This window comes from Tachypleus tridentatus, chromosome 3, assembly GCF_004210375.1.
Source record: "Tachypleus tridentatus isolate NWPU-2018 chromosome 3, ASM421037v1, whole genome shotgun sequence".
Taxonomy (NCBI): domain Eukaryota; kingdom Metazoa; phylum Arthropoda; class Merostomata; order Xiphosura; family Limulidae; genus Tachypleus; species Tachypleus tridentatus.
In genome coordinates, this window is record NC_134827.1 from 94,062,886 (window position 1) to 94,075,983 (window position 13,098).

At 34.8% G+C, this 13,098-nt stretch overlaps 1 protein-coding gene across 2 annotated transcripts in view; it reads left to right on the top strand.

Moving 5' to 3' along the window:
* LOC143247498 (fatty acid hydroxylase domain-containing protein 2-like) overlaps positions 1–13,098 on the top strand; it is a 29,489-nt gene that overhangs the window by 6,080 nt on the left and 10,311 nt on the right. The window contains exons 2-3 of one of the 2 annotated variants that reach the window (XM_076495735.1): positions 2,757–2,860; positions 6,601–6,728. In XM_076495735.1, coding sequence (XP_076351850.1) covers positions 2,757–2,860; positions 6,601–6,728 — 232 coding nt within the window. Of the gene's footprint in view, positions 1–2,756; positions 2,861–5,875; positions 6,729–13,098 lie in introns of both variants that reach the window. The other variant, XM_076495736.1, reaches the window with a different exon arrangement.

Here is a 13,098-nt window from a genome sequence, read left to right on the forward strand (position 1 = left end):
TTGAGTGATGGCATTGACCTTAATGCTGAAAAGTTTGACACTCGTGACACAACCTGGAGGGACTTCGAGTTCCCGTGTGAAGGACTGAGAAAGGGTTAAAACCACATCAACGTGGAAACTGCAGTAAAGTGAAAAGTTACAAATAAAAATGAGGAAATGCCCACGCAATCCATAAGAATGGAGGCCATGTAAAACATCAAACCCTCATTTACTGTCATAAGCCTGATCAATATCAAACAAGGTGCTCTATCTTGAGGAAGTCAGTATAAGTAGTCTGCGTTGGGGCACACTTAATAAAAACCACATTATGGTGAAAGGAAATTATTTGATCCCAGAAAGCAAAATAAGACGTGCGTTAATAACACTTCATCAAAATTTTACAGAGACAGCTAGTCAAAGCAACTGAATTATAATCATAAGGAATATTGAGATCCTTCATGGCTTTGAAAAGGGAGAACAATAGTCAGAAAAAGAGAAAGACAGGCAGGAGAAATACGGTGCAGTATTTCATAGTGAACATCATTAGATCCGTCTAATGTACTGCCAGACTGATGAAAGGCAAGCCTAGATTACACCAATGTAAATGAGTGATTGTGAGCAGAGAGATAGTCTATTTATATGCAAAAACGGCTCGTTTGGGTTGAGAAAATATTTTACATAGAAGAGCGAACAACGTTTCGATCTTCTTCGGTCATCGTCAGGTTCACAAAGAAAGAGGTAACTGACCGGAAGCTGACCACATGTTTGAAAGGGGTTGTGTAACTGTGTGTCGAAATGTAGAGGGCGGTATTAGATGTTTGAATATCTGCTTGAAGGAAAGAAAGTGGCAATTTCTCAGCTCGAAACTTGATAGCCAGTAAGGCGAGAGAAGAAACAGAAGGGCTGAAAAGGTGAGAAAAGCACTATCCAAGAGTATTGATGATGATCTATACATCATTGACTTCCTAGTCATTGGGGAGCAAGAAGGAAGAAAGTGAGAAGCGTGCTTTTCTCTATCCTTCTTAATTTTGTTCCAGATGACTTAGAGATGCTGGTAGTGAACTTAATCCAGGATTCCTTCTGGTTTTAATATTTGACCTGCTAAATACAGTCATGAGCCTGCTGGAAATCAGGAAAAGTGCGATACCTGTAAAATTTATCCCAGGCCTCCTGTTTCTGAGCTTTTGTGATTGCGTGCAGGCAAGAGGCCACCATGGATGAAGATATTATGGGAAACGTGTAGAGATTTTAGAGATAGAACGAACAGATACTTGAAGAATAGAACCAGTTACTAGTTTCCCACCATCATTAAGAGATGGAATATTAACAAGAGCAGAATCAAGTCCGGAAAGACCTGTGATGGAGAGCTAGTCATCTTGCTCCAGCATCCACCCTGGCACATGGATCAGGTGATATTGGCCATGGTTAATTTCCCACAAAACATTCGGGAAATGATTACCTCCAAGAAAAATGAGAAAAAGTGAGCATGACAGATTCGAGATCATATGTTTCACAAAACGAACCCTCTCATCAGTATAAGTACCAACCCAGAAGAGATTGTGTCAATTAAAATTTCCAACGAACGAGAATTGTAGCCGGTCAAGAAAGTCATCAAGGTCTGAATTATGGTATATTTACCTATTGAAGCAGTGTTCATGTAGTTTAAAACACACTTGATTAGGGAAAAAATATTAGGAACAAAGAAACATGAAAAACTCTAGGTTATAATTTGTTCCTGAGTTTCTACGCTTCTTATTAAAATCCTTCGTTTCTCACAATTCAAGTTACGCTAGTCATATTTTCAGAAGTCATGTACTACTGCTTACCAAAGTATTACCTACATTACAATGACATAGCTAGATAAGTGTTTTTCCTGTCTAATCGTGCTTAATCATTGGTCTCATCTAATTTAGTGACTTAGATTTGATAGTTGCTCTTAAATTCACACTATTTGGTATTATAAAATCCTCTAAAAACAGGTCTCTTGTTATAGTCACTTAAAGGAAAGAAACTTTGCGTGACAAACAAAACCTTGAATAAATTTGTTTTTGAGACCACAGTAAATATAAACTTATACTTTTGGATGACCAGAAAAAGTCTAACAATTGTATAAGGTGTGTTTTTTTTTACAGTAAAATCTATTAGAATTAGAGAAAGATCTAAGTTCAAGTATATTTCATTTTTTTCTTTGCAAATTACACTAATTAAATTCTAAATAATTAAAAATGTCAATTATTAAATATTATTGAGTGTAAAACCTGTTAAATTACTATTTTAATTTAACTTATGAAATCTGTTGTACAAGCATGGCCTTTCAACCCCATAAAACTGACCATTGATTATAATAGGGATATTTCATGATGACAACTACCAAACATTACAGGAAGTTAAACGAAAAGTAGCATACTCAAAATAAATTTTGAAACAATAGATCCTTTGTTTGTTATGCCTGACAAATGTTCAAAATGTTTCTTTGTACTAATTAATTTTTGTCTAAAATACATAAACTATTTCCCTCCATTGTGGACTTGAAACATAATATATGATCCTTAACTTCTCATAATAACAGATGTCTAGTTTGAAGGGTAAGTCCCTGTAACTTTCCTCTTTTTTATTATTATATGTTATGGTTTTATTACCCTGCTGTTTGAAGCTTTGCACTTATTAACGCTGGCATTGGTTACCCCTGAAATAGTTACTTTAGCTCCTAACTACAAATGTACTAAAATTTAAACAGCAACTTACATGGTTTCACACAAAAGTATTTTTGCTTACAGAATATTCTATGAAATCTGGACGGCAGTAGGTGATCACCTACAAACCAGATGGGAAAGTCTGAATAAATTCTTCAATAATGACCCATTTGTGATGTCAGTTTGGGGTGAGTATGTTTTGTCTTGTTTTCCTCTGTAGCGTCATTGAAAAAATAATATTTCAGTTGAATATTTTATCATAATGTAACTTTCTTTTGTTTTAGGTAAGCTGGGATTCACTAATCAAATAAGTGACTTTTATTACAGTTTGAGGTTCGTCCAATAATTCTTTGCCGCGAAAACGAAATAAAAATGTTCAAGTATTTATTAGAAGCCAAGATGTGGCAAAGATTCTCCAATTGCAAGTGGCTTAAAGTCTCATCTTATGGGCGATTTTTTTTTTTACAATAAGAACTTTTTATTACAGCTTATAATGCTAAAATCCGGAGTTTGATGGTTTGATTTCTTAAAGTGAGCAGGGTTCACATTGTTCATTATATTATGTAGTTATGCAGTACAGCAAAGAAACCATTGTTGTAATTATTTCTGTTGTTAGGTGAGTGTTTTAGACTATTCAATAAAAATAATGAAAAAAATCCAGTACTATTATTGTAAAAGTGGACACCATGTTGGGCTAGTCGTTTTAATTTTGACTTAATCCTTTTAATAATAGATTTATTTAAAATCCATGTTACGATCGCGAGTGGAGTAGAAAAATCAATAACTTGAGGAAGTTTATAGTTAGGGTAAAGAACTGTCTATGAACACAAACAATATTTTAATTCAATGTATTAATATACCTGACTACATCAAGATTACCAAAAGTGTCTTAAAAAGCTTCGCTATTAAAATCACTAAATTATTCAACATGAGCAGACATTAATTAATTACTTAAATTGTCTATAACGTCCATTAAAAATAGTTAATATTACCAGTAAGTTAACAATTAACACACTGCTTGAAAACTCCTCAGAAATATCTTTCATTAATGTTAAACACTCTGAATTCAACTTCTAACTATGTCATTCGACTAAGAAAAAGATAGCAGTAGTCACTTAGATACATGGAGTTTGAGTGAGAAATGTTGTTTTGGGTTCAGTCATAACTGGATCAGGCAGCATCAGGTTGTTTGGTGTCTTGATACGAGTCAGAAAACTGACTTTTAGCCCAAAATATGTGTTTTTATTCAAGTTTATTTGGTCTTGAATATTGTGCAAAGCTACCTGAGAGTTATCTACTCTAGCCATCCGTAATTTAGCAGTGAAAGACGCCACCTACCGTCAATTCTTGAACTATTCATTTTACCAACGAATAGTGCGATTGACCATAATATTATAACGCCTTCACGGATGAAAGGACGAGCATGTTTGGTGAGACTGGGAATCAAGCCCGGGACCCTCAAATTGCTAGTCAAGCACCCTAACAACCTAGCTAGGACGGGCCTATATTCTAACAACTCTCTAAGTGTATACATAGTCAACTCACAAGTAGGTCTGTCACTTAAATGGATGAATTTTGTTGACTCATCATAACAGTTAGAACCAAAACTAACTGAACTTTTAGTTATCATCAAGGACGGTAAATTTGCAGCCTATTTGTATGTATTTCTTCTTGTCCTCTTCAGATCGAAGTTCTGCCAGGAGTGTCTGATTTGTTTTCTCTAATTCCTTATATGGAAGTTGTGACCGATCTCTGATGAAGCTAACATAATGTTTTTCTTAGTTTTCTCTCTACTTCGGTGATGTTGGTTTATAGATAGTGTAAACAATTGATTTTTAATATCACCTGAAATTCATACTAGTTTATACTTGGCATATACCCTTCTTGATCTAGCATTATTGGGTAAATTTTCGTATCCATTCATAAGGTGCGCTCAACATTTCTTCGTATTACGTTGCTCGATAATCTGAGGGTCGTGGGTTTGAACCTCCTTGGCAGTGAACATATTTCTTCTTTCAGCCATGGAGGCATTACAACGTGGTGGTATATCCCACTATTCGTTGGTAAAAGAGTAACTGAGGTGGGTGGTGTTGACTAACTATTGTTTTGTAGTCTATCAATGCCAAATTAGGAAAGGGTAGCACATATAGCCCTCATGTATCTTTGTTCAAAGTTAAAATAATAATACCAAAAAACAAACCTGAGACCCCCAAAATTATATTATATTATATTTCATTGCATATTTATTATTATATTTAAAAAAAAAGCTTATTGAATGTTCAGAAAAATAAGAATATAACTATATATTAAATTGGTAGTACTTAATAATAGGGATTGTGATGATTCAAAATGTCAGCCATAAAACTGCCCATTTAAAACTGCGTTTAAGATGTCTGAATATTAACAATAGCATTGACTAAGCAAAACTAAAGCTTGTTATAGTTATAAATATAACCAAATCGCTATACACGCGTTTGCGGAGTGAATCAGAATTTCCTATTTCAGCGAACTTTCACATAACCAAGTAAGTAAGTAAGCGACTTTTCCAGACAGGCGTAAAGAGAAAATAATAGTCCTTTTTGTTCTTATTCTTTCACAGAACTCACTTGTCTAGGGTCCCAGTAATTCGTTTCTCTATCGAAAGGCGTACTAGTGTATCTTTATCTCTCTCTCTCTCTCTCTCTCTCTCTCACACACACACACACAGATATATATAACGGACAATGCTCTACACTGGGCATATAATTATATTTGAGAGTAAATTGGTAGAGGTCTTGCTGAGAAATAAAATCCAATCGAGTACACGCAATCCTCACGCTTGTAACTGCTGACGCTCAAAAATGTAACTATTAAAAAAGAAATAAAATTAACTAAAGTAAATACAGTGATTTACCAAATTAGGGAAAATAGTTCTAAATTTTCAGAAATTAAGTTTTGACTTTCCTGTTCCATTGCTTTTCGTAGAATTAAAACTTTCAAGGTAACGTATATTTCGATCTCTTCTTGTCTTTTTAAAGTATAATTCGTTTCATTATAGTTGTTACATCACATATTAAACACCAGTGAATGTAACGTATGAAAAACGACTTACCTTTCCAGCCCAATAGATGACGCCGCAATACATTATTACTGATGTTTTTCATCTTAGATTAATTAAGCTATTTTTTGTAATTGTGTATATATTTTGTGTATTTTTCTTATAGCAAAGCCACATCAGGCTACTCTGCGGAGTCCACCGACGGGAATCGAACCTATAATTTTAGCGTTGTAAATCCGTAGACTTACCGCTGCACTAGTGGGGGGCATTTGTAATAAAAACAGATATTTTTCACTAAATGTTATGCATTCATGCGTTTGTTCTTCAAAATAAAATTGGTCCCCTTTGCTGCCGGCATTCGACTTGTAATCCGAGGGTCGCAGGTTCGAATCTCCGTTACACCAAACATGCTCGCCCTTTCAACCGTGGTGGCGTTATAATGTAACTGTCAATCCCACTATTCGTTGGTAAAAGAGTAGCCCAAGCGTTGGCGGTTTATAAGATAACTTTTTTCGCGTGATTTAATCTTTATGATTGTTTGTTTATTTTTGGCTTGTTTTAAATTTCGCGCAAAGCTACTCGAAGGCTATCTTCGCTAACCGTCACTAATTTAACAGTGTAAGACTACAAGGAAGACAGTTAGTCATCACCACCCATCACCAACTCTTGTGTTATCCTTTTACTAACGAATAGAGGAATTGACAGTAACATTATAACACCCCCACAGCTAAAAGAGCGAACATGTTTGGGGTGATGGGGATTTGAACCTGCGACCCTCAGATTACAACTCGAGTGTTTTACCCACCTGGCCATGCCAGGCCTCCATCGTGGCTAGTACTCAAGTAAACATTTGGTAGCCGTGAATGTGATGTACAGTTGTCTGCGTTCCAGTTTCTCTCTACTTGATGATGGCTGTTTACTGGGGTATTGGGCTATTGTTTACCTATGTGGACACCACAGGAACTCCTGCTTTTCTTCTTCAGTACAAAATTCAAGATCTTTCGGCAAGTTCTTATCCGGTAGGTTGTGCATTAGCTTGAAAACAGTGTAATAAATTTTAATCGTTCATTATATGTGGTAAATTACGAAACTAACGATGGTTTTGGCGAAATATGCGAGATTACTATCTCATCAGTATCTTAGTTGTATGTTTAGTATGTAAGAAAACATTCTTATGACAAAGCCACATCAGGCTATCTGCTAAGTCCACCGAGGGGAACCGAACCCCTGGTTTTAGCGTTTTAAACCCGTAGACTTACCGCTGTACCAGCGGGGAACCGATGTATGTTTAGTTTATGTAAGTTTGCTGAGTTATCGTATTTTAATACCTATAAACCAAGATTAAAAGGTTATATTATTAACAATAAGTTATGAATAAAGTATTTCTGAAATGACTGTTTCATCAGCTGCGTGCTTTTGTCCTATTCTTTAAGATTTCAACGATTTTTATTGTTTGGGGAATTGAGTTGTTTTGGTTTATTCGACAAAAAACTAAATTAAAAAATGCATTTTATTTACTGACAGTAAAAACATTTTATTAATTTCACTACAAGTATTTAATTTTTGTGACATGTCCTATTCTTTGACAAGTTCTTTTATTAGGTAAACAAAACGCAAAATCTGTTCTACTTAAAGACAAGTTTGATTTAGTTTCTATTTCGCGCAAAGCTACACGAGGACTGTATGTATGTGCCATTCGTCCCCAATTTAGCAGTGTAAAACTAGAGAGAAGGCAGCTAGTTATCACCACCCACTGTCAACTCTTGGACTACTGTTTTACCAACGAATTGTGGAATTGACTGTCATTATAACGCCGCTACGGCTGAAAGGGTGAAAATATTTGGTGTAATGGGAATTCGATCCCTCGACCTTGGATTACGAGTCGAGCGCCCTAACCACATGGCCATGCCGGGCACCAACAATGAAAGAAACCCACAGAAGATCAGCACAATGAAACAGGTTTTAGTTCAACACAAATATAATAAGCCTTTAAGGCAAATATATTTTGTCTTATCATTATTCAATGTGTTGTAAAAAATCAATGTCTGCAATAGTCTCAAATAATCTTGTTTCAGATGAGTACACACGGAATTAATAACAAACATATCATCTGTTCGGTGTGAAAATACTGCTCACATTACTACCGTGTTTCTCCGATAATAAGACCTACCCATAAAATAAGACCTAGTGTGATTTTTGGGGATAGTTTTAATATAAGCCCTACCCTTAAAATAAGCCCTAGTTAAGAGTGGCAGGAAGAGGAAAGAAATAAAAAAAATTAATTTATTAATTAGTTTAATAGTTAGTTAATTAGTTTGTTTAAGTATTAATCAGCTGGTTTAATAGTTTAATAATAGTTTATTTTAAATGGTTAGTTTAATAGTTTTACTTTGTAACTTCATTTTTTTAATATATCAAAATAAGAAATCCCCCGAAAATAAGCCCTAGTGTCATATTTTGGAGTGAAAATTAATATAAGCCCTGTCTTATTTTCGGAGAAACACGGTAACTGTTACAATGACCACTAAACAGAGGATGTCGTATCCTTGGAACATGGCCTCACTTTCCAGTCTTCTTCAATATAATATGTTTTACTTTATAGTAATATTTTTCACTAGAAAGGGCATGTAACATCCCTACGGAACGATGTTGTTGTTGTTTTGAATTAAGCACAAAGCTACACAATGGGCTATCTGTGCTCTGCCCACCACGGGTATCGAAACCCAGTTTTTAGCGTCGTAAGTCCGCAGACATACCGCTGAGCCACTAGGGGGGGCCTGCGGAACGACTTATTTCCATAAGTGACTAAACTGAGATGAATTTATTGGCTCTCTTGACCGGTATTCTGTGTTAAGGATACAGACAATATGTAGAGAAATCTTAATATACATATGTACAGTACTGTTTAAATATGTTACAACAGAGTATTTTGTCTGTTTTTATTTCGTGTGGCTTATTCTCCCATACCATTACGTAATGTAAATTTCAATTCTATGATTCCTATTGATAACTGAATGAACCAAAGATAGAATACCTATCTATCTTCAGATATCTTGCTATAACAAGGGAATATCATATGTATTCTGATGACGAAATTTAGGATCTGAAATATCTGTCTTGGTACCCTATGTGGTGTCCAACGATATAGAAAGAAACTAGCATATGGTACTAGTACATGAAGCTAGCATATGGTACTAGTACATGCTAAAAGAAATAAATTTAATAGCACTCCACAAATAAACTTTTGATAAAAACACTGTTTATCACTATATGTTAAGTTTTGTTGTCATACCACAGCCACTAAAGCGTAGAGAATTGTCGGTAGAGTAGAGAATTCACATAAAAGCTTTATATGATACTGGTTGGGCTTGTCCTAACACTTTTACTCAACTAAGGAAATAAGAAGCGTAAGTTAGGCTTAGATATCACATTTTAAAAACTGCACGCTGTTGAAAATGACTGTATGTATGGTGATATTTAAGAACATATTGGGCCCGGCATGGCCAGATATTTAAGGTATTCGATTCGTAATCTGAGAGTCGCGGATTCGAATCCCCGTCACACCAAACACGCTTGTCCTTTCAGTCGTAGGGGCGTTATAGTGTGACGATCAATCCCACTATCATTTGGTAAAAGAGTAGCCCAAGAGTTGGCGGTGGGTGGTGATGACTAGCTGCCTTCCCTCTAGTCTCACATTGCTACATTAGGGACTGCTAACGCAGATAGCCCTCGCGTTGCTTTGAGCGGAAATTCAAAACAAACCAGGAAGATACTGTTAATTTTACTTTTAGGTAACGTCAGCAGTTTGTGTTGCTGAGACTACGAATGTATTCAGTAAGTGCATTTCTTGCAAAAAGGGCATACAACAATATGTTAAGGAAAGACCTTCTCTGGTTTATGGTAGTTTTTCTTTTCACTAAATACATTTACATGTCAGTGTGTATTACACTACTTTAATTTAATGAAATGTTCAAACGTCAGCCAACATCGAAACAGCGCTTCAGCTAAACAAAAAATATGAAACAAACTGAGTTTCTGTTAAAGTATCTCGTATATTAAGGTATTGCAAAACAGTTTATCATTTTTGCATCATTAGTTTAAGCCATCCCATTCGTAGGGTCAGCATTTTATCTATAGTATACTCTCTATGACGTCACAGACAACCTTGTTAGAAAAGAAGAATACGATACCAATGTCCTAAACTCTAAAGTTATTGTTAACAATTTAATGATGGTGATTTTAATGAATAGAGAATTTTGAAGAATAAACCTTTTAAAAAATTATTATTTTTATATCTAAATAGTTGCTACTTTGAACCGATAGAGTAGAATCTACTGAAGAGGAATTATCAAATGAAAATATTTGTGAACTGAGAACAAAATCAGTATTTTGAGGTACATTGTTTCTACCTTCCAAATTTCATGAATTTGCAAGTCCTGTAAGAACTAATTTTATAACTGAGTTTAATATGGAAGACATTTTAAAGCCTTAGATAAAAGGAACATTTTTGGAAACTGTAAACACTCAACACATTAAGTTGGAATATCTTAATGATAGTAGCACTTGTGAATACTTCAATTTTAACACTAGAAAGAAAACTGAAAATATTAGTTTCACTCTCTTGGGAGATAGCTGTAAGATACAAAAGGTTTCCAAATTATTCCATAGCCTGATTTTTATGGCCTCCCAAAGGACTACAAATCCGTAATATCCGTTTGGCCTATGTGTCCGTTTCTGGTATTCCTAAGACAATAAAGCTCAAATAGATCTGCAGAGAGTTTTCCCTAAACAGTGAATGGAGGTTCTTGAAATATCATTTGTATAATTTTTTTTCAAGTTTCAGCATCACGTTTGTATTCAAATACGAGGAGTATCTGTGGATAATAAAGTAACTATAACATTTGTAGTATTTCCATGCATTCGTTAGAAATAGAATCTCTCTACGATTGCTAATTTCTAGGTTTATAGTATCTCTTGTTCTGGCCGAATTACTTCTATTATTTTTACAACAGGATGTTTAAATTTATTTGCATAATTTTCTTGATCAAATCTACCAAATAATCAAATTTATTTTTGAATATGCTATACCTAGAGAATTCGAAGATTTTAGAACATCTCTGAAAATAGCAGATAGAAAAATATTATTAATATATATTTTTCAAAAAATCCAGTCTAAAAAACTCCTTTATGTGACCTCTCACATTATTCCTGAGCCATGAAGCGTGGTATGAGTTTTAGCCATCTAACAAGATTATTTTTGCATTTAATGCAACTATAATAACTTGACTACTGCAAGAAGAAATCTTCTAAAGATCTTAAAATAGAATGGTTACCAAAAGATTGTTAAAGATTCTTTTCATTAAGTATGATAAAATCAGAACTAAAAATATGAAGTAACTTTTCTTATTCATTATGTTAGTGATCATCACATCTTCAACTCAATGAAGGTCATAAACTTGGAAGTCAAAGGCTGATGTCCACCACTAATTCTCTGAACTTAGTATGTAACTGTGGTACGTCTGGCCAGGAATCAAGTTTTTGGGTTATGTAAAAGAAGCAGTTTTAGTCTGTCCGTGTGCAAGCACACAGTTGTAAAGTTGACTCTCTTTAAAAGGCCACAAAAACCACAGTAGATGGTTTATAGATGGCAGATAGTTGTAGCCTGCCTTCTGTCCGAGAATATGAATGGATCTTGCTTTTGGTTGTAGTCCACTAACTAGAGTACCAGCCACTTTTTAATCTCAGCTTTAGTAAGGATTTTTGGCTTCTCTGAAGAAAATGGGGCTAGATCTGTTGGAGGTTGTTTTCCAGATCTCTGATGACTATATCACTATTCCTATATATTCATGCTTTTAAAGTGGACATCAAAAATGTCAAAATAATAACACTTTAAACATGAAGTAATATAATTGATGTTTATGAGGAATGAAGTTGGGAGATCCCTTCACCCTGTGGTTCTCCTCTTATTTAGTTCCAATGGCTAAGAAAGCAGTAAATTTTGAATTTGGTTGTTCTGTAAAAAAGTAATTTTTTTTTATCCAACTGAACATTTGACCTACAACTCCAATTCCCAATATTGACAATAGGAGGCTCTTGGATAAGGTTGAAGGTATTTCTTATTTTCTACTGGTAGGAAATGCCTAGAAGTTTAAAATAGAAAAGGACAACTGGTCTTCCGTGTTCTGGTGTTGCTTTGAATTTGTTTGTGTTGATGAGATTTCTGGACTCACGATACCAGAACAGGTGCTTATTTATCATATTCTCAAGCATTTTCCTGACACAGCTCAGCAAATTGATGGGCCTTGGTCTGCCTGGATGTAATTTGCTCTTTATCTTTCTGTTCAGAATGTGGATTTTATGAGCCTTTTCGTATACTCTCCTTGACTTCCTGTTGTCATTGAAGATTAAGAATAGAATACACTTGTACCTGGTTCATGGTACCTGAGCATGTTTTTGCTGACTTCATCAGCAAACACACTTTTTTGTGTTTCAGTCTTCTCATGACGATGTTGAGTTCTCTGAACTGTCAGCTTGTGTGCCAGGTACGCCTCAAAGATATCGGTGTTTGGGTTGCATTGGGTGTGTTCTCTTACTTCACGGAATTGTTTCTGTACAGTGCTTTGCTTATATTTAACTTTGGCAAAGGTTTTTGCTGTCAATTTTCCCTTGTAAATTTCTCACTCAGTTGATATCAAAAAAGGCTCTGTTAGAATCAGACAGTTAGCTTCCAGAAACTAAGCATCTCTTTCTCAGAGTATGGTTTCTGTATCTTTTCATACTAGCTATTCAAAATATGTTCAGTTTTAGCTCTTTTAAGTTAAGCTGTTATTTTCTCTAGTGATAATATTTCAATCTGTGGAATCCTCTTCCATTGTCTCTTGAGTATTTTTGACTTGTTTTTTGTAAATTTTCTATTTCTATTTGCACACTCTTCTTATGTCTTCTTGAACAAATAAATTTCTTTGCTACATTTAAAATATCCTTTTCGAACACCATGTCAGTTTTTCATGCTACACTTTTTTTCATGTATTTGTTGGAAAAGATCTCATTTGGTTATTTTAATTTCAAGTTGGCTATTGATTTATATGAGAAATTATCATCCTGCGGTTACTGCCATTCTAGCTGTTGGCAGACCTCTCTTGACCTGATGCTTTGGTGTCATCTGTAGCAATAGCAAGATTTTGGATGTTAATGGTTTTTCTTACTATTGAACAGTATGTGTAATAATAATTTGGGTGATTAGTCAAAACTAACTAGTTACTAATAACCCAGTTTTCTACCTCATCTTTTTTTTTCTCTCATCAAGTTTAGCAAGACTCCAAATTAGGAAGTGGCTGTTGAAGCCAAACGGGATAGCCTAGTTGTTGTTACTTATATCTGCCTTCTGTA